Source organism: Pholcus phalangioides, unplaced genomic scaffold, assembly GCF_987345545.1.
Source record: "Pholcus phalangioides strain wild (caught in Gottingen) unplaced genomic scaffold, Ppha-v1.0 ptg000007l_1, whole genome shotgun sequence".
Taxonomy (NCBI): domain Eukaryota; kingdom Metazoa; phylum Arthropoda; class Arachnida; order Araneae; family Pholcidae; genus Pholcus; species Pholcus phalangioides.
Genome location: NW_028301600.1, coordinates 49,426,417 through 49,445,844, shown reverse-complemented (window position 1 = coordinate 49,445,844; position 19,428 = coordinate 49,426,417). Strand labels below are relative to the sequence as shown.

At 34.9% G+C, this 19,428-nt stretch overlaps 1 protein-coding gene across 3 annotated transcripts in view; it reads left to right on the top strand.

Moving 5' to 3' along the window:
- Rgl (Ral guanine nucleotide dissociation stimulator-like) overlaps positions 1 to 19,428 on the top strand; it is a 153,517-nt gene that overhangs the window by 116,113 nt on the left and 17,976 nt on the right. For all 3 annotated transcript variants that reach the window (XM_089233416.1, XM_089233418.1, XM_089233417.1), the window contains 2 exons: positions 6,563 to 6,715; positions 15,961 to 16,069. In XM_089233416.1, coding sequence (XP_089089542.1) covers positions 6,563 to 6,715; positions 15,961 to 16,069 — 262 coding nt within the window. The remainder of the gene's footprint in view (positions 1 to 6,562; positions 6,716 to 15,960; positions 16,070 to 19,428) is intronic.

Genomic DNA, 19,428 nt, shown 5'->3' with positions numbered 1-19,428 from the left:
AGCGAAGTTTTCCTAGATATTGATGAATTATAGCTGAAAGTTGCTCAGATCGATTTGTTTTTCCCAAGTTGAACGAGTTCAATTATTCAACATGGAAAATGGACATGAAAGTTATCCTGATGGATCGCAATTGTTGGGACTTTGTGATGGGCACAGCTCAAGAATATCCTGACGATGCTCCGGAACGAGGCAAAAGAGACTTTGCTTGGCGTAAGCAACGGTGTTACACCACAATTTATCAAGGTGTGGAGCGAAAATTTCTTCCTCTGATAAGCAACACTAATGATGGAAAAGAAGCTTGGCAAGTTTTGAAGGAAAATTTCGAACTGACATCCAGAGCCAGACTAGCATGTTTAATCGACAAATTTTTCGAGCTGAAATTTGATTCAGAGAATGAGACGATTGGCATATTTTGCAAACGCGTTGCCGAGAAACGACTTGAAGTCAACGATGCGGGATTCAAGATCCCAGAAATTTTGTGCTGTTTCCAGTTGATCCGATGTCTACCACAAGAGTACGATAATTTAGTACAAATCCTATATCGTTTAGTGGACGAAGAATTCTCTTTCTTGAACATCGAGAAACAACTAATTAGTGAAGCTGGTAGAATCCAACTAAAAGAGAAAGACTCTAACGCAACAGCAATCGACTGTCTTCAACCACCTACGATCATCTTATGGGGCCGTCGAAATTTTGCACGTACTGTAAAGGGACTAATCACAAGGTGGATCGATGCTTCAAAAAGAAAAAAAGTGACAGTGATCATCGAAAGAATACTCAGACTATGTTTTGTGATAGTGCAATCACCGATCAAGAACAATCCTTCTCATCGACAAGAAAGATGGAAGAATTCCTGATTGACACAGCAGCGACTTCACATTTTTGTAATCAACGATCATGGTTCAAGAACTTTAGAGAACTGCCATCATCGGAAGCGCTTATAGCTGACAAGGACTATACGTCCAAGATCCTTGGGGTAGGTGATATTGATTTTGTTATTAAAGATGTAAAAGGTGTCGTTAACGTAACTCTCACGGATGTATTGTATGTACCAAATATGAGGAGAAACTTACTAAGCTGTGCTAAAATAGACTTGGGCGGAAACAAAATTATTTGGAAAAATAACAAAATGCTTGTATATAACAAATGGTCGAAATATTTCTTTACTGTTTTTCGTAAAGGTTTGTTATATGTGTTATATGGTTATCCAAAAATTAATGAGGGGAATGATATTGAATGGCTTAGATTCTGACTGTGTGCATAAGAGGTTTTGTCATACAAATGTTCCTGTAATTAAAAATATGAGTTTAAATAATAGCGTAAAAGATCTAGAAAATGTGAAATTCAAAAACGCTAATTGCATAACTTGTAATATCGCTAAGTCTAAGCGAGTATGTCTGACTAAAAACTATGAATATGCCAGAAATACAAAATGTGTTCTCAAAAGAATCCACATGGATTTATGGGGGCCTGCTCCCATGAAATCGTTAAATGGAGGTAAATATTTTTTGTCAATCATTGACGACTATTCAAGAAAAGTTGATGTATTTATCTTAAAAAACAAAGATGAGGTGTTTGAATATTTCAAACAATATTTGTCTAAAGCTGAAAGAGAAACTGGTAAAAGGTTGAAGTCTGTCAAAACCGATAATGGGTTAGAATTCATTCACAAGATGTTTGAAAATTTTCTAAGAGACTTGGGAATAGGAATTGAAAGGAGCACAATTTTTACTCCAGAATAAAATGGTGTAGCGGAGAGGTTCAATGGAACATCGATGGACGCTGTACGAGCTATGCTACATGACAGTAAACTAAAACCATCATTTTGGGCCGAAGCTTTACTAACCTATGTTCACGTCAAGAACAGGTGTATACACAAACTCACTAAAGGGTTAACGCCTATACAAATTTGGACTGGTCATAAACCATCTGTCCGGCATTTTCGAAGTTTTGGTTCTTTGGCTTTCGTGCATGTTCCAAAAGCTTACAGAAATAAATTTCAAGCTAAAGCGAAAATTGGAATTTTCTTGGAATACGCTAACCAAAGAAAAGGATACCGAATTTGGATTACTAAAAAGCGTAAAGTTGTTGAAAGTATTCATGTAAAAATTGATGAATCAAAAATTGGTGTTATTTCACTGTTCGGTCATGAAAATAAGTTTGAATATGGTTCTTATGAACTAGACAAAAATGTTAGACAATTTGAAGATTCGGAGAAAAAATCTATTGATGTATCTAATTGGATAAGGGAAGAAAACCCCAGAACTACAAGTTCACGTATAGATGTGTATTATTTCCCTACATCCAAATGATCGGAAAGACTTAGAAATTTGAATGATGTCAAAAAATATTGCGAGAAAAATAATTTGAAGTTTGATCCAGATCAATTCAATTTTAAACCAGTTGTGAAAAAGTGGAATCTGATGAAAGTGCGGATTTTGTGGATATTTTTCAATGTGAAGCTTACAACGTTGAAATTCCGAAAACATTCGAGGAAACTCAAAATTCTCAGTTCAAGGAAAAATGGGATAAAGCTATGGATGATGAAATTGAGATCATGAGCGATCGGCAAGTTTGGGATCTTGTTGAACCACCTCCAAATGCGAAAATATTAAGTTGCCGGTGGATATACAATATCAAACGAGATGACAAAAATAATATCAAGAGATTCAAAGCAAGATTAGTGGCTCAGGGTTTCAATCAGAAACGAGGTATTGACTTTACCAATGTTTTTTCCCCAGTCGTAAATTTCGATATAATCCAATATTTGTTCGTTATATTAGTTAGCTTATTGAATTGGTGTCATTTTCAAATTGACGTTAAATCACCTTGTATGGTAATCTTGATGAAACTGTATATATGAGACAACCCGTTGGTTATATTTCTGAAAAATATAAACATTATGTGTGCCTATTAAAAAAGGCTATATATGGTTTACACCAGAGCGGACGTCAATGGAACTTTGAATTAGACAAAATATTACTAAATCTGGGATATTATAAATGTAAATGGTGTAATTGTGTTTATAAATTGAACAAAGTAATTTTGATTGTATATGTTGATGATATTGTAATATTTGGTAAAACTGAAAAAGATTGAAAAATCCAGATCAATAGAATTAAAGACGTGTTAGATATAACTGAATTAGGGCCAGTAAAATATTTACTTGGCGTAAATTTTGAAAAAATTGGTGATTCAATGTATTTACATCAAGAAACTTATATTGATAAATTGATTTCTAGATTTAAAAATTTACCGAAACGAAATGTACAATTACCTTTAAAAGTTGGATGTAAATTACCGGATAGAGCGAATGAAATTTGTGAAAATGACTTGATGCGTGAAATACCCTATAGATCATTAATAGGATGTTTGTCATTTATAGCAAGTCGTTCGAGACCCGACATTTCATACGTAGTTAATACTATGGCACAATTTTGTAATGGGTACACGTATCACCATTGGACTGTTTTAGTTGATGTATTGAATTATATTTTTGAGACTAAGCATTATAAGATAAATTTGTCTAATGAAAAGAATTTTTTATTGAAAGCATATTCTGATGCAAATTGGGGATGTAATCTTAGTGAAAGACATTCAACTAGTGGATATTTGATTGTGCTCGGAGAAATCCCGGTATCATGGAAATCGCAGAAGCAAAAATGCATTGCATTGAGTTCCATGGAATCGGAATTTGTAGCTTTAACTGAATGTTCGAAGGAATTAATATGGTATTCGAGGATACTTAAAGAATTGAATGTTCTTGAAAATGAAATTGCTATATTGTATTGTGATAACCAAGCGGCTATTCATTTTGCTAAAAATAATGTTGAAAATAATAAGACCAAGCATATAGACATTAAGTACAAGTTTGTACGTAAATTGTTGAATGATAACTTATTTCAATTGAAGTATGTAAGTACGAAAGATAATCTTGCAGATTTTTTAACCAAGCCTCTTGTCAAGGAGAAATTTAAAAAAATTGTTGATGGACTTTTCAATTATTCTTTGATTCGATCAATGGGGCCGATTGTTGGTTTTCATGTTTTTGCTCGATCAAATTCCATATTTAGTGGATATCCAAATGTAAGTACCGCGTCGGATGACGTAGTGAGATTGTATAAAAACGATTATGTGAACTCCGATCAGATGGTGGTGATGAAGACGGAGACCGATACGGGTATGTCGATTGATAAGGTTTTTGAGCTTAAGGATTTGAAATAAATAGATGTGTTAGTATGAAAAAAATTGTGTCTTTATTTGAATTGAATTTTTTTTTTAACAGACTATTTTTCTTCCCAACTTTCAACGATGCGACCCAATAACAATTTAAATTATCACTTTTTTCCTGTAGATCCTGTTTTAGATGGGGAAGTTGTTTTTGAGGAAATCTATTCTATTATTCTTAAATTAAAAAATAAAAAGTTGCCGGGATTAGATAATATATATTTTAAATGAATATATCAGAGAGCCTTCTCCTCTGACACCCGCTCACTCTTGGTGAAAATTTTCAATAATTTAATGCATGCATCATTTTTTCCTGCTGCATGGAAAAAATTAATAATTAACCCTGTTTTTAAGAAAGGTGATCTGAGTGATCCCTCTAATTATAGAGCTATCTCGTTGGCCTCCTGTCTCGCTAAACTTTTCACTTCTGTATTGAATAACAGACTAAATAAATGGTTAAAATATAACGATATTATTGTTGAATGTCAAGCTGGATTTAGGGAGGGATATGGAGCAATATATCATATTTTTACTTGGCATTCAGCTCCAGCGCAAGCAAAGAAAAGTCTATGGCGCTTTTATCGACCTAAGTAGATCATTCGATTCCGTCCCATATGATATACTCTGGGAGAAATTGAAGAACTATGGAGTCTTAGTTACTGATTTGTTTCTTTGATTAAAGATTTATATGATGGCGCGACTGCTCAAATTCGTATTGGCGGTGAACAGTCATTTAACATAAACACTGGGGTTCTTCAAGGAGAACTACTTGGTCCAAATCTTTTCTCAATTTATATAAATGAAGTTATAGATATTTTAGATAACGCAGAAATTTTCCTGGCATAAATATTGATGATAGAACAGAAATACATATTTTACTGTACGGCGATGATATGGTACTGCTCGAGGATACAAGAGCCAATCTTCAAAGAAAATTAAATTTAATTTTTGATAGATTTAAGCGTTTAAAGCTAACAGTGAATTTCAATAAAACAAAAATAATGGTTTTCCGAAGAGGAGGTAAACTATCTTCACACGAAAATTGGTCATGGGAGAACACAACGATTGGTATTGTACCGGAATACACCTATCTTGGCGTACCTTTCTCTTTTTCGGGTCTCTTCACAAAAGCTAACAAACACTTCTCGGGAAGGGCTCAGCTTGCAATCAATAATTTAATACTGATTCTCGCAAAAATGAAATGTAATAATTTAAATATACATTGTAAACTTTTTCAATCATTAGTTACATCTGTATTTTTTTACGCTGCCCCTATATGGAGTATTTTTGATTGAAACAGCATCGAAAGAATTCAACAAATTTTTTTCAAAAGAGTTTATAATCTGCCTAGAAATGTACCTGGTTACATCATTAGGGCAGAATTGGGACATCTGCTTTTGAAAGTAACAGTAATTCAACTCATAATAAAATTCTGGACGAGATTACTGAAAATGCACGAAACCGGACTTCCGAGAATCTGCCTCGCTAAACTAAGTAAGATGTGTGATACAGCTTCTGATCATTCCCGGAACTGGGTAGCACACCTAAATGTTATGTTATCGGAGGAATGCGGTTTTCCATTTCTTGTTAATTGTAATGATCCCCGGACTATTTCTAGATCTCTTCCCAGTTTACTTAAAGCAGTGGCTGATATTGGATTTCAAACTGATTTTAACAAAATTCACAACTCTACTCATTTTCTTCATTTTAAACATTTCCGTTTCTCTTTTCTACCAGCAGTATATCTTTTCATCAACCTTCCAATTAACATAATAAGGTTTTTTATGAACTTAAGATTAACCAGGACATATCGACATCCTACTGGCAGAACCTTGTTTTTTAGAAATTACGCAGAGTGCAATGCTTGCAACAGATGTGAGGCTAACGATCTTGTCCACGTAATTTTTTGTTGCCCAATGTACATCTCTTTCCGCCGGAAACGTATCCCACAGTATATTAACTCCCTAGAATCAAATGAGCAGTCAGTCGGATTATTTAATTTTTTTCGAGATGTGCAATTATTTTTGAGATTTTTTCTTCTTTACCTTGTGGATTGTTATGTGTAATTGTGATTTTCCCCGTTTTGATATTTATATTTTTGTATTTATTAGATACAAATGTAATCTTTTTTTTTTTCTGTTTTTGTACCACTTATTGTAATAGGCAGACGTCCTTTAATACAATTAATAAATCTATCTATCTATCTATTATTATTATTACTTTCACATTTACTTACATGCAGCAACACGTTACTTCTGTACATTAAAAAGAAATATGTATTCACTAATCAACATTCGGTTTTCAAATGAGTTTTATGGTTATTTGTCTTTTCTAGCTTCAATCATCTTGTAACTCCCTACCAATGTCAAATTCTGGAAATTCTGTGAGTGATCATGGCAGTAAACTGCAAGAGTTTTATGTCATCAAAGTTAGCTTCGAAGAAAACTCTAGTGATATAAATGGAATGGCTCTATATAAGAGTATAATGGTAAGATGAGTGATGAATATTTCACATATTTCAGTTATTTGTTTCAATATGCTAGCGTCCAGCTTCAAAAAAAGAAAGACTTGGTAATAAACAATGTAGCAAGGATAAAAAAGGAAAGTGGTTCCACAGGTTATTATATGTATTCAGGTTAGAACATAGCACCCATGGTTATTGATGCTGCAGCTATCTTACAAATTAGAAGGCAAAATTTTGAAAGAAAAATAGAATTTTAAAAATTTGTAATGAACAATTGCAGATAGCATTTGTTGAACCCAAAAATCGATTTTCAAATTTTAAAAAGGATGGTTAGATGCACTACCTCAATAACTCACGTCTATATTATGTTAGCTGGGCATTATTTTTCATATAGTACTGATGTAATGTAAAAATAATTTGACTAATGAAAATAGATGAAAATAGTTGAATCTAATAAAATTCAAAATCATTTTGCATCTACCTCTCTGAGAATTTCTAGCCATGACCCACTACTACCAAATCCCCATGACGCATAGCCTGGTAAGTCACTGGTGGTTTAAAATATTGTTAAGCATGGGCAGAGATATGGGGGGGGGGGCATGCCTCCCCCCCCCTAGCATCAAAGGTGGAGTTTTCTGATCATTGATCATTTTTGTCGCACCATGGTCATTTTATGCACATGAGGGCTAATTAGACCGGGACCTACAATTTATTGCCGAGTCCGAACATTAGGCACTTATTTTTTTAAATTCATCAAGGTTGGTGCTCTAACCCCCTAAACTCCTTTGTAAGGAAACGAGGAAGGCCCACAGGAAAGCTGTTAGGACAAAACTTGAATCAAACTGGATCTACTTCAAGGAGGTTCAGAGGAAGTTCAAGAAAGAAATCAGAAAAGAGAAGAAAAGCTCTTGGCAGAAGTTCTGCACAGATATGAGCTCACTGTTAGAAACCGCCAAAGTAATCACACACAAATTGATCAAAAACAATTCCTATGATAATATTAATGTTATTGAACGACCAGATGGAAACTATACCATTAGTCCATCGGAGACACTTGAATGCCTACTGGATTATCACCTTAGCAGATCTATAAAACCAGACTCTGATGAACAGTCTGGGCCTGCCTTAGAACCAGCAGACACTTTGCTAGTCAACATAGTAGTTCATTACGACAAATGTGCCAAAGCCTTGAAAGGATTTTCTCCTTTGAAATCACCAGGCACAGGTGGAATATATCCTATCTTTCTACAAAAAGGATGGGAAATTATCGGAGGTATCTTCCTACCAAAACCAGGAAGAGACACCTATAAATCATTATCTCATAGAATGATTACATTATCGTTTCAATTGAAGTTATCGGAAAGACTGGTACTCTTTCATCTCCAAGATACTCCCCATTTAATGAGCAGAGTTGATGTGAACCAGCATGGCTTTAATGCTGGGCACTCCACTGACTGCTCTTCATCAGTTGATCTGAAGAAATGAAAACACAATTGTCAATTTGCTATTGGCATTTTCTTGGACATTGTTGGAGCCTTCAATAATGTTACATTTGACTTTATACAAAATGCACTTATAGATTACAACATTCCACCTATGTTAATTAGATGGATAGATCATATGCTCAGGAACCGAATAATCACTGCTCGTGTTCTTGATGCCCAAGCTGAAAGATCTATCGGGAGAGGTTGCCCGCAAGGGAGAATCATTTCTCTTTTTTTACGGAACATAGTCTTCAGCTCCTTGCTCTCTGATCTAATAAAAGGACCAGGATATACTCAGGTATACGCAGACAATCTAGTCGTGCTCATCCAAGGGCATGATATATCCACATTGAGGTATCTGCTCAACAAATTTTAGACTCTGTCAACAGATGGGGTGATAAGCACCAACTAGTATTCTCCACGAAAAAAACCAAAATAGTGGTCTTTAAATGGAACAGAAAGTGGGAACTTGGAAATCTAACCACGAAGGGACAAGGTCTTACCATCTGTGACAAAGTGAAATACATTGGTTGTCACTTGGATTCTAAGCTCTCTTGGAAATTCCATATTCAAGATAAAGCTAAGCGGCCACTAATATACTTATGCCATAGCTGCCAACTTTTGAAAATGAAAATTCTGGAGATTTTCGCGCAAACCCGTATTTTATGCTAAAACCACTCCCTAATAAATACAATAGGGATTTTTCCAAATAAAATAGGGGTTTTCCAAACATAAAAGTTAAAGCGTAGGGAATAAAATCCCTACTGAAGTCAAATTAAAATAGGGATTTTACACACATGGAAGTTAAACCCTTGGGAATAAAATTCCTACGCAAAAAACAAGTGAAATTGGAGGCCAAAACTTCAATGATGTAAAAATAAATGTTGTGTTCAATCAGAAACGCTGTGAACAAACATTCTGCGCGAATGACCCCAAAATCATCGGAAGATGAAGGAAAACGCCGTCAATTTTTGAAGAACACTGACTTTTTGTGACACTTGCTTGATGGTTTTTTTTTTCATTTCACATGAGTAATGATGGCAGTCTTTCCATGACCGATGTTTATGTCCGTAACACAACTTGTACAAAAAGGAAAAGTAGGCCCTCTTTTGGAGCGTTTGATGAAAGGAAATTCATCGGAATAAGTACCTTTAAAATTGATTAAATATGTTTTTGCTTATCATTATTCATGCTTTGTTATATCGCACGTACGTAACTTCAACAAAAGAAATTTTGACCATATGCGCGTCACTAGAATCTTCAATTATTATCCAGGACTATTGGCTGCTAAGCCATTTCCCTGCACGATAAGACAAACAACTTTCTTGTTATCATCAGAGGGTTTGTAAAACTTCCTTAAAAAGGGAATTCCCCCATTTACGACGTGTGACGTCATTTCGAAAGAGAAAAAAAAAGAGGCTTCATGCCCCACAAGAAATTCCTTAGGGACTGTTTTCATAAGCAGGGATTTTTTTTAATGAAGTAGGTAATTTTTAGGGACAATTAGGGATTTTTGTGATTTTCGTAAAAATTCGGTAGATTTAAGAACTTTTCGGGAGGTCGAGCGATGAAGCTAAAATTCGGGAGATTCCCGAAAAATTCGGGGGACTTGGCAGCTATGTTATGCTATGCAAAAGAATTATTGATGAAACATGGGGTTTAAATCCTAAAACCACCCAGTGGATTTACACAAAAACTTGTAGCAAAAACCTCTTACAAGACTGCCTTACAAAAAGTGCAAAGATTAGCATGCATTCTTATCATGGGAGCTTTGCCCAGCTCCCCTTCTATCGCCCTTGAAACTGCTCTCAAGCTTCAAGCTGCCACCTCGACGGTATCTACAAGGAGAAGCTTTCCAAACTATGTACAGGCTGGAAAGGGTACGTGGTGCAACCATCCTTATTTGGGATACAAACCTTCTTTTAAGAACCACTTCTACTGGGAAAAGTAGAAATCTTTTTTCTACTAATGCCAAAAGACCCCTGTTCCAAAACAAAAAATTTTACTAAAAACTTCACTATCCACATACCCAGGAGAAATGAACTTGCTAACATAATTGATAACATCTCAACAGGAGTTATAAAATGTTACACCGATGGCTCTAGGATTACTGAAACTGGGGCTGGAGCAATTTTCTGCATCTCTGGAGTGGATCACGACTACCGTAAGATACATTTGTATCTTGGCAAAATGACTACAGTCTTCAGAGATGCCATTGACGTGCTATTCCGTGTCAAATACCTGGAATTTCGGAAAAAGCCGCATAAAAATTTTGTTCATGCATCCTTTGGGATGCATTCTTTCCTAGTTCTAAGAAAAAAAATAGAGGAACCTCACCCAACTTTTTTTATTTTTACCGTCTATCATGATTGTGCGACCTTGAAAAAGTGGTTTTACTACTTTGCACACTACTGTATTGATATACACGCAGGTTGTTGAAGAATAAGATGAGGGATATATCTCTAGTTGTTTCCCTGAATGAGGGGCTGTGTAATTGTCAAATTTTGGAGTTTTTATTCCCCTATGGATTTTCTCCCTTCCGGTTACATACCGGAAATTACTGTACTTTTGCGGCTATCTGCCGGCATTCAAAGACAACCTCTTTACGGAGTAAATTTGCCTTGCTCTTACAATATTGCGAATGCACATTTTTTTTAAAATCGTAAAGGATCAGACTGCTTGTTCAAATTGTAAAACTCTCCCGAGATTGTGAAAAAAAACCGAATCTGTAAAAACTGGACCTTGAATATCCGCAGTTTTGTCATCTAGCTGCTATGTAGTAATCACCATTTCGCATCATGAAAATTACGAGTCTGTACGCAGAATCAGCTTTTGGAGGGGCACAAGAGGATCTAATTCTTCACAGAAAGTTTGGGTCACTAACACTCTAAAACAATTTTAAATTAACAGATAGTGTAGAAGAAATTATTTTATTCCAATATTTTGATTCTCTATAAACATATTTTTAATTTTTGATCTTGGGGGGGAGGGAAGAGGCCCTGTGTTTGGAACCCGCGATTGCGCAATGGTAATCAGATAAAAACGTGATTTTCTAAGGTTTTCAAATTTTGAGTTTGCTATTCCTTTGAAAAAATCTTCTGGTTGCCACGGCGATCACACAGACATGCAACACAAATATGTATACATTAAACTTCACATGCATGCATTACCAGTTTGGAGGATTGATGCAGGGCTGCAACTGGGAGGGACAGGGACAGGTGGGTCTAGTGTCCCGGGTTCTGGACTAGAGGGGGGCACCAAATTCACCCTTTATAACTGCTTCTACATTACATGGGTGTGCCAAAATGTGTGCTTGCCCCGTTTGAGAAGGTATCTAGTTGCGGGCCACAACTAGATACTTTGTCATCTGGGGCAAGCCGGTATTTTGGTGCCCCTTGTAATGCAGAAGAAGCAGTTACAGGGTGAATTTGGCGCCCCCTTCTGGTTCAGTGCCCGGGGCACCAAACCCGCCTGCCCTCCCAGTTGCGGCGTTAGAGAGATGGCACCACCTACTGAACACAAAACACGCCAAATGCTAGGCATACATACATAAGCACACTGTTACGTTTTTCGAACACAAATCTGACATAGCTCCCATATTCAATGTGCAGTTAAATGGCGACAGATCAGAGTGGTGGACCATCAGAGAGGGAAAATAAAATCATTTTACTAGGAAACCAAAGTATGAATAGGAGAATCAAAAGATAAGTGTGAGAGAATCTAATTTGCTTTAAATTTGATCAGAAGATATTGAAAGTGCTAAGGTTTTTTTAACGAAATGTAAAATCAATGAGAAGGAAATTTACAGATTGATTTATTAGTAAATATATAAATGTGTGCCTCCAACTGCTAATTAAAGTGGATCCTGCTTTATAACTTTTTTCAAAAAAACGGTCATAAAAAATGTTGTAAATACGAAAACAGGAAATATTAATGAGAATTACATATTGTTAGGACCAAATAAAATAAAATAAGTTATACTAAGTGGAAAAACGTTCTAAATGGGAGAAATGTTATGAGCAAGATCTACTGTATAGATTTATTACATTTGTTAAATATTCTCAGTGTTCATGGGCTTCTCTTTGCAAGCTTTTCCTACTAGTAGACAATGAAAGTAAATGAACCTTTTTTGGATTGAACCTGTTTTTAGAAATGAATTATACTTGATTCACACAGATACTTTCCTCTCCTATCTAGAACATGACCCACCGCTCAGTCTCAATGAAGAAATATACGCAGGTGATCAAAGACCTGCGGCATGCCGGAAGAAAATTCAGAGATACCAGTGAATTATGGGGCGCAGCATAATTTCTTTCAAAGTAAATTTTTTTTGAGAGGGACCCACTTTCACACAAAAATGACCCAGATTTTTTGAATAACCTGAGTCCCGGGACCCAGGTAAATTAGAGTACAGCGGCATCTCTGAGTCTTTCAAGCTGAAGTATTAGCAATAGCCATATATACTTGCTGAAAGCCTGATTTCTAATGGGTATCATGGCAAACAAATTGCTATCTTCTCTGACAGCCAAGCAGCACTAATGGCTCTTGACAACTTTCTCAAGTTTCAACTGTGCGTTAAACACTGCACAGACATGCTGAATAACTTGGCAACATTAGGCAACAACATTGTGTTGTGCCAGCGTCCTCAGTTATTTCACTCGCCAGATGGCGTTGCCATACCATAGTGTACTTCCATACTCAGTACATGTAGAGTAGAGGCATTTTTGCCTCTGGTGTTTCATGTGGTTGAAAGAGAGGGTACTATACAAAACCGCAAAAATATTAATTTAGATTTTTTTTGGACTGAAACCGTTTCCTCCCTTTCAATTGATAATGTATGTTATACTGAAACGTATCTTTCACTTGATGAATCAATAGGACAATAGAGAGGTTGACTGATTTTTAAACAATAAATGTAAATGGGATAAGGCAGAGATTTAGGACTATAACATGGTACTACTTATAGTGATATACAATGATACCTCGGCTTTCTTTCTTTCAAACCGAGCACAACTTTGGTCTATCACCATGGGCAATTTACTACAGAGTGAGTTGTGCCAGAAGTATGCATGTGTATACCTAACAGTCTGAGTGCATATATACTGTTGTGTCTGATTTTCAGTGCTGCCATTTATATTTTAGAAGTGAAGTGAGATGATTGAATATTGTACCATTGTAGGCTTGTTGCTCTCTGTGGTGAGACTTTTCACTGGGAGATCGGCTTGCATTCACTCCTCAAAGTTGAGAACCACAGAAAACCAATTTCAGTCAACCACCACTGTGGCAACAGTGGTGTTCGAACCTGGGTCCTCGCAATGTGAGTCTGTCACTATGACCACTCAACAACTATAGCAGCTGATACCTCAGCTAATGAACACCTTGGCTTATGGTTTTTTTGCTTAATCTTTTAACGGCGAATGTTCCCAATTGGGAACATCAGTTTTATTAATTGCAAAAAAATATTTTTCTTACATGAAAACATTTGAATTCTTTTTCCTTGAATGCATGAGATTCCAGACTTAATTTACAAACAAAAATTTCATTCATTTCAACACTTTTTTATACTATAAATTTAATTTTTTTTAATCACCTATTTTTAAAAAAGAATAAAATTTAATTTTTGATTTTAATGTTGTTTCTATGAACATGGGCAAGTCCCGAAAATATACAAGAAAATTTTTTTTCATGAATTTTATGGTTGATATATCTAAACTAAAGGATCAGGACAGGAAATAACAGAAAAAAAAATTGAAAATCAATTCAAATCTTAATTTGGCGAGTAAAAGGTTAACAATTTTTTTTCATGATTTTTTCTGCCTTGGCTAATGAATATGGATTCAACTAATGAACATTTTAGTTGATGTAGATGCATGCATTAACATAAAACGGCAATGTCATGAGATGATTTTTAGTGCCAATCTTCATCAGAATTACTGTCACTCGAGCCTGATTAGCTCATGTCCACCTCTGAATCTTTTACTAGATGTACCTCCACTTCTTTTTCTGAGGCTTATGAACCATTTCATCTAAAATAAAAAATTCAGCTAATACAATACGCATTAAAAATGTTAGCCTATGTTTTCAGAGGACGTGTTTTTTCATTGCAAGACTCTTAACATCAAACTGAATAGTCTCGACATCCTAGGAGCTTATCTTTTCCATCAGCATGTACCAGACACAAAAATCAGCTAACCAAACCATAAATGGATGATACCTAGGAACTCATCTGGTTTGTGTCAACATCAGCTTCAATAGACTAAAGCTGGTGTTCGTTGTGTACATCTTCCTGTAAATTCTCATTTATCCAATTTTGAAGCTGTTTATTTTAGCCTTTGGTTAGTTTTTGTCTTTTTTTATAGCGCTACTTGGTGTTTTAAAAAAAAAATATCTTTAAATTTTGGACAGTGCCTAAAATTAACCAATAAAATTTTCTATAGAAACCTATGGGAAATCATGTTTCGGCTAACAAACATGGTTCCAGAATGAATTATCTTCATTAGCTGTACATAGGTCAAATGGATAATCTTGGCAAGGAACATACAGCCATACAGCAATATTTCGGTATGTAAGCATGATCAAATGGGCTTGTAATCAAAAACACTCATACATCAAAGCAAACTTTTCCATAAAAAATAATTGAAAATCAAGTGATTTTTGTTCCACTGCCATTTTCCTCATTCCAAAAACAATTGGTTTCAAAGATAAAAAGTGCAGATTGATTTGCTTTAAATTTTGTATTTTTACTTAATTCATAGTGAACACTCAAGTATTTTCAGAATAACACAAAAAAGCAGGAGCTTCAATTTGAAATCACTGCTTGCATTAATTTGTAGCAAGAGAAAGGGGGCAGTCTTTCATGGGTTTATATTATGAGTGCCACCGCAATAGTCAGCAGTGCCTTAATGAATGGACAAACGAGGGCCTCTAAACTCTGGAAGTTTTTATTAATAAGAATTTTCAATTTGGTCTTTCATTAAAATAATAAAAACAACCCTGAAAATGTTAAGACCTGTTCCCTAAACTTGTTAAAATGGCCTATTGGCCTTGCTCATGGTGAGAGTCACCAGGCAGAAAACCAATTGAGATCGAGTAGTATAATATTCACATGCCAAGAGTTATTGGCAAGATCAAATGTTTTGCTCCATTTGAAAGCTAAATCATCTGATGGTGAAACAAAAGATATCAATTTATTCCAAGCAATGCTGTTGAATGCATGAAGTTTATATTTGTGATACACTCTTGCAGAGAGTAAGCTTTTATACAACATACAATTTCTACTTATGTAACTCTTGCTAGCAATTAAAATGTATGAAACTCCAACAATCAGAATAAAATCACCAAATGTGCAGCATCACTGGAAAATAAAAAGCCAACAATAAGGGAAATACACTGTGAATTGTGTAACAAAAAATGTTAAAATTTTACTGTCCCGTTGAGCCTGGATTGTATGTCAATTCCTGTTTTGGAATCTTCCACAAAAGATAACCATTACTGATTGGTTTTTTTTTCATAAATTTTATTTCAAATGTAATTTTTTAAAAAGTGGTGTATGAATGTGACAATTTTTTTTTTGGCCATGTATTCTCATATGATGTGTGATCAAAGTTATATTTCCTAATGAAATTTGTATGAGAATGCTACATGTGATCATGTTTAGTTTTGAGACTTTAATTTAGTCAATAACTACTGAAAATTTTATCAGCTCCTAGAGATAAACTTTTTACATACGTGTCAGTGAACTTATTGATTTAAAATGTGAATAATTTTTTTTTTATCACCTTTCAGCTAAATAACAGAGATCATGCTCATACTGTTATTGACAATGCATTACTCAAGCATGGTATACAGGGCAATCCAGATGATTATGAACTGTCTCAGTTGGTACCCGGTGGTGGTATGTAACATATTTTATAATATCTGATGCAGAGAGTTGAACTTGCTTAGTAATGAAATTTCGCATGTGAGGCTGGAATTACACTATAAAAGTTTCATAAAAGATCTTTTACAAAACTTGAAAAAACAACCAATACGCCTATTCATTACATTCGCTCAAATTTAACAGATTCGCTTATTGGTTGCATTTTTAAAATTTTATAAATTAACCTTTGTAATACTTTTATAGTGTAATCCCGGCCTAGCAAAGTGTTATCATGTCTCAATATTCTTTTTTTTTAACTGCACATGCTCACAAAGCCATATGGCTGCACACACTTTTTATCGTACAATAGGGAATTCATTATATTGTATACAGACTTCACTATATTTTCCTAGTATGTAGGCCTAGATAACAAATTCTATGCTGGGGGCGCCATTGGTCAAAAATGATTGGTGTTGCTCGAAGTAGACATATATTTTATCACTAGAGCCTGAAGATATAGGCACACAAAAAGGCTCTGAAAATGCATAAAATAGACATGTATAATTAATGGAATAAAAGGAAAAGTAACTAAAAACTATGATAACTGGCAAAAAATTGCCCACATTCACTGAATCTACTGTTTCAATAATAGATTATAATAATTGGCATGAAAATAGAAAATATATAGAAAAATAGAACAAATGGAAAGTCCACTGCAATGAAAATGGTAAAGAAATTTACAATTCGGAATTAGTTCACAATCATGAGCCAGAAGATAATCTCAAGACAAATAATACAGTCGATCTGGTTCATAGCGGTTTTTAAAAACCATCATGGAAATACATCATAAGCAGGAAAACGTTTTAACCGGGAAATTTTGATGAGTATTAGTGGAAGTTGGGACCATTAAAATAAGCCATACTAAGCGAGAAAATGTACAGTGGGAATGTAATAAGTGGGATCCACTGCATGCCAAAAGAAAACCTATGAGAAGTCTTTTTGGAAAATCATCCAAGTAGAAATCAGTGCTTCTCATCATTCCGAAAATATAAGCGTTAAAGATTGGGAATATATAGCAGTTATATATGGAAAATTTATGTATCAAACGAAGCAAACATATAGGCATATAAAAAAATGTATGCTGGGTCAAAGTTTTACATTTGTTGGGAATGTTTGGCAAATTTTCCACATTCAAAACATAATAAATAAACACTGGAAATACATTACAATCAGCATCATTTTCTACCAGTTCAGGCTCATGAAAGCAGAAGAAACATATGTATTAACCGATATTTCACTGTATCCGATTATTTTATAAGTGGGCACAACTTATCAAAATAATCAATTATTCTGTAAATTATTGAGAAATTGATTTCTCAGATAAAAGCAAACAATAGAATGTGAAGAAATACGACCAATTTATGTGTAAAATTAGAAAGTAATATTCAAAGTCAAAGACAGATGATGCTAAAAATCAAAACTATGCGTGCAGAATCGAAACTTAAACTAACTTGAAATGAAGCAAAATTTGTCCACTGACCAAAATTAAGATTAAAAATTATATTAACTGCTATTTGACTGCATCAAATTTCTCTATAATTGAGTTCAACTAGGATAAATTTTGTCAAAGTAATAACTTTTCTCCAAAAGAAGAGATATAAACATATTTTTATAATATTCATTAGTTCAGAAATTAATGTTTCAAGTCAACAGCAGAGGATGCTAATAAACACTTTTTTTAGACTGGCGAATCAATACATCTTTGATGAAAATCAGATTTAGGGCAATCGACTTGTTGTAGGAACACGTTTCCATCTGGAGGACAATCGTCTGAGCCCCTGAATACTATGGGTTTAAAATTGAAAAAAAATCTTTTGAAGTTCTCAATGCTATAAAAACATCTAAGTTCTACAGAATATGCCCTCTAAGATTCGCTAATAAACATAAAATAATATAGAATTAGAAACTTATGGCAGGAAAATTAAAAAAAAGTTTAAAAATGGGCAAAAAAGGCATTTATGGCATTTTGCTTGAAAACTTACGGGTGCTATTTATAACATTATATTTAATGACCATATGTCTATCTTAACATTGATCTCTTGAATTTGATCCTGAGTTGGTAGATTTTTTTCTTCATATAATCGTACTAGGATACGTTTTTAGAATGACGCAGCATACTCAATGCTAATTGCACTGCTTCTGAGGCCTGCAGTCACATAAAAAGAGAAAACAATTGGGATTTCCTGGATGCCCAGTCTTGTAGCAACACCATGTTAAAGACATCTCTAGTGTGGTGTTGCTTGTAGTTGTGTCTCTTCTTGAAGATTTCATGGCAAGCTCTTCAATCACTTTGATCTGTCCAAGAAGTATAGCTAAAGGAAATAGTTGTGCATTGACGAAAAAAATTCTTTGGTCCTTATCATTTGTATTAATGAGGTTTGATGTATTATTGTTATTTGCTCATATAAATTCCTCATATAGATGGAATGATGGCTCTCTGGTGGGCCCGGGATAGAACTCAACATTTCTCAACTTTTTACACGAGAAATTTGCTAGAAAATCAACATATGATAGCCAACCAGAAATCTTGACCTAAAAATTTGTAGCAATAGAAAATTCGGGTCTGGGTCACGGTCCCGGCATGTCAAAATCCTGACACGGTCGAATTAAAAAATTCAATTTTTTCCGTATAAGCAGCACTTTGTGATTTCTGTCGGGATTTGAATTTCTCGCAGCGAGGGGCGTTAGGGCGGCGATAAGACTAATAAATTGGATCAAATAAATTTTCAAATTGTAATTTTGACGTATAAGCCGCACTTCATGATTTCTGTCGGGATTTACATTTCTTGCGGCGAGGAGTGTTGGGGCGCCGATAAGCATGATAAATTGCGATCAAATAAATTTTCAAATTTTAATTTCACCGTATAAGCCGCACTTCGCGATTTATGTTGGGATTTGCATTTCTCGCGGCGTTGTGCCACCTATAAGACTAATAAATTGCGATCAAATAAATTTTCAGAATTTAATTTCAAATGTATTATGCAGTGGAGTTGGCGAGAGGTGACGTTATCTCCTGTTATTTTGCAAGCCTATTCCACTTGTTTACGCCGAATGGAAGCTTTTCATTGCTAAGCTGCCTTACACGTTTACCTTGCTGATTTATTTTTTTCTCCATGATTGCAAAAAGGAAATGCAGTAAAACCTGTCTTCAACGGAAAAATTTTGTGGTCCCATGATTTCACTGCCAAAATATACATTAAAAACCTGCATTAAACCATTTGCATTATAAGCGCGTATATGCGTGGAATCTTTTTCTCAGCCACCTTGTTGGGCATTCTTCTTGTTGTGGCATTGTATTTGTACTCTACTCTCGTAAATAATCTCATGCATTCTGA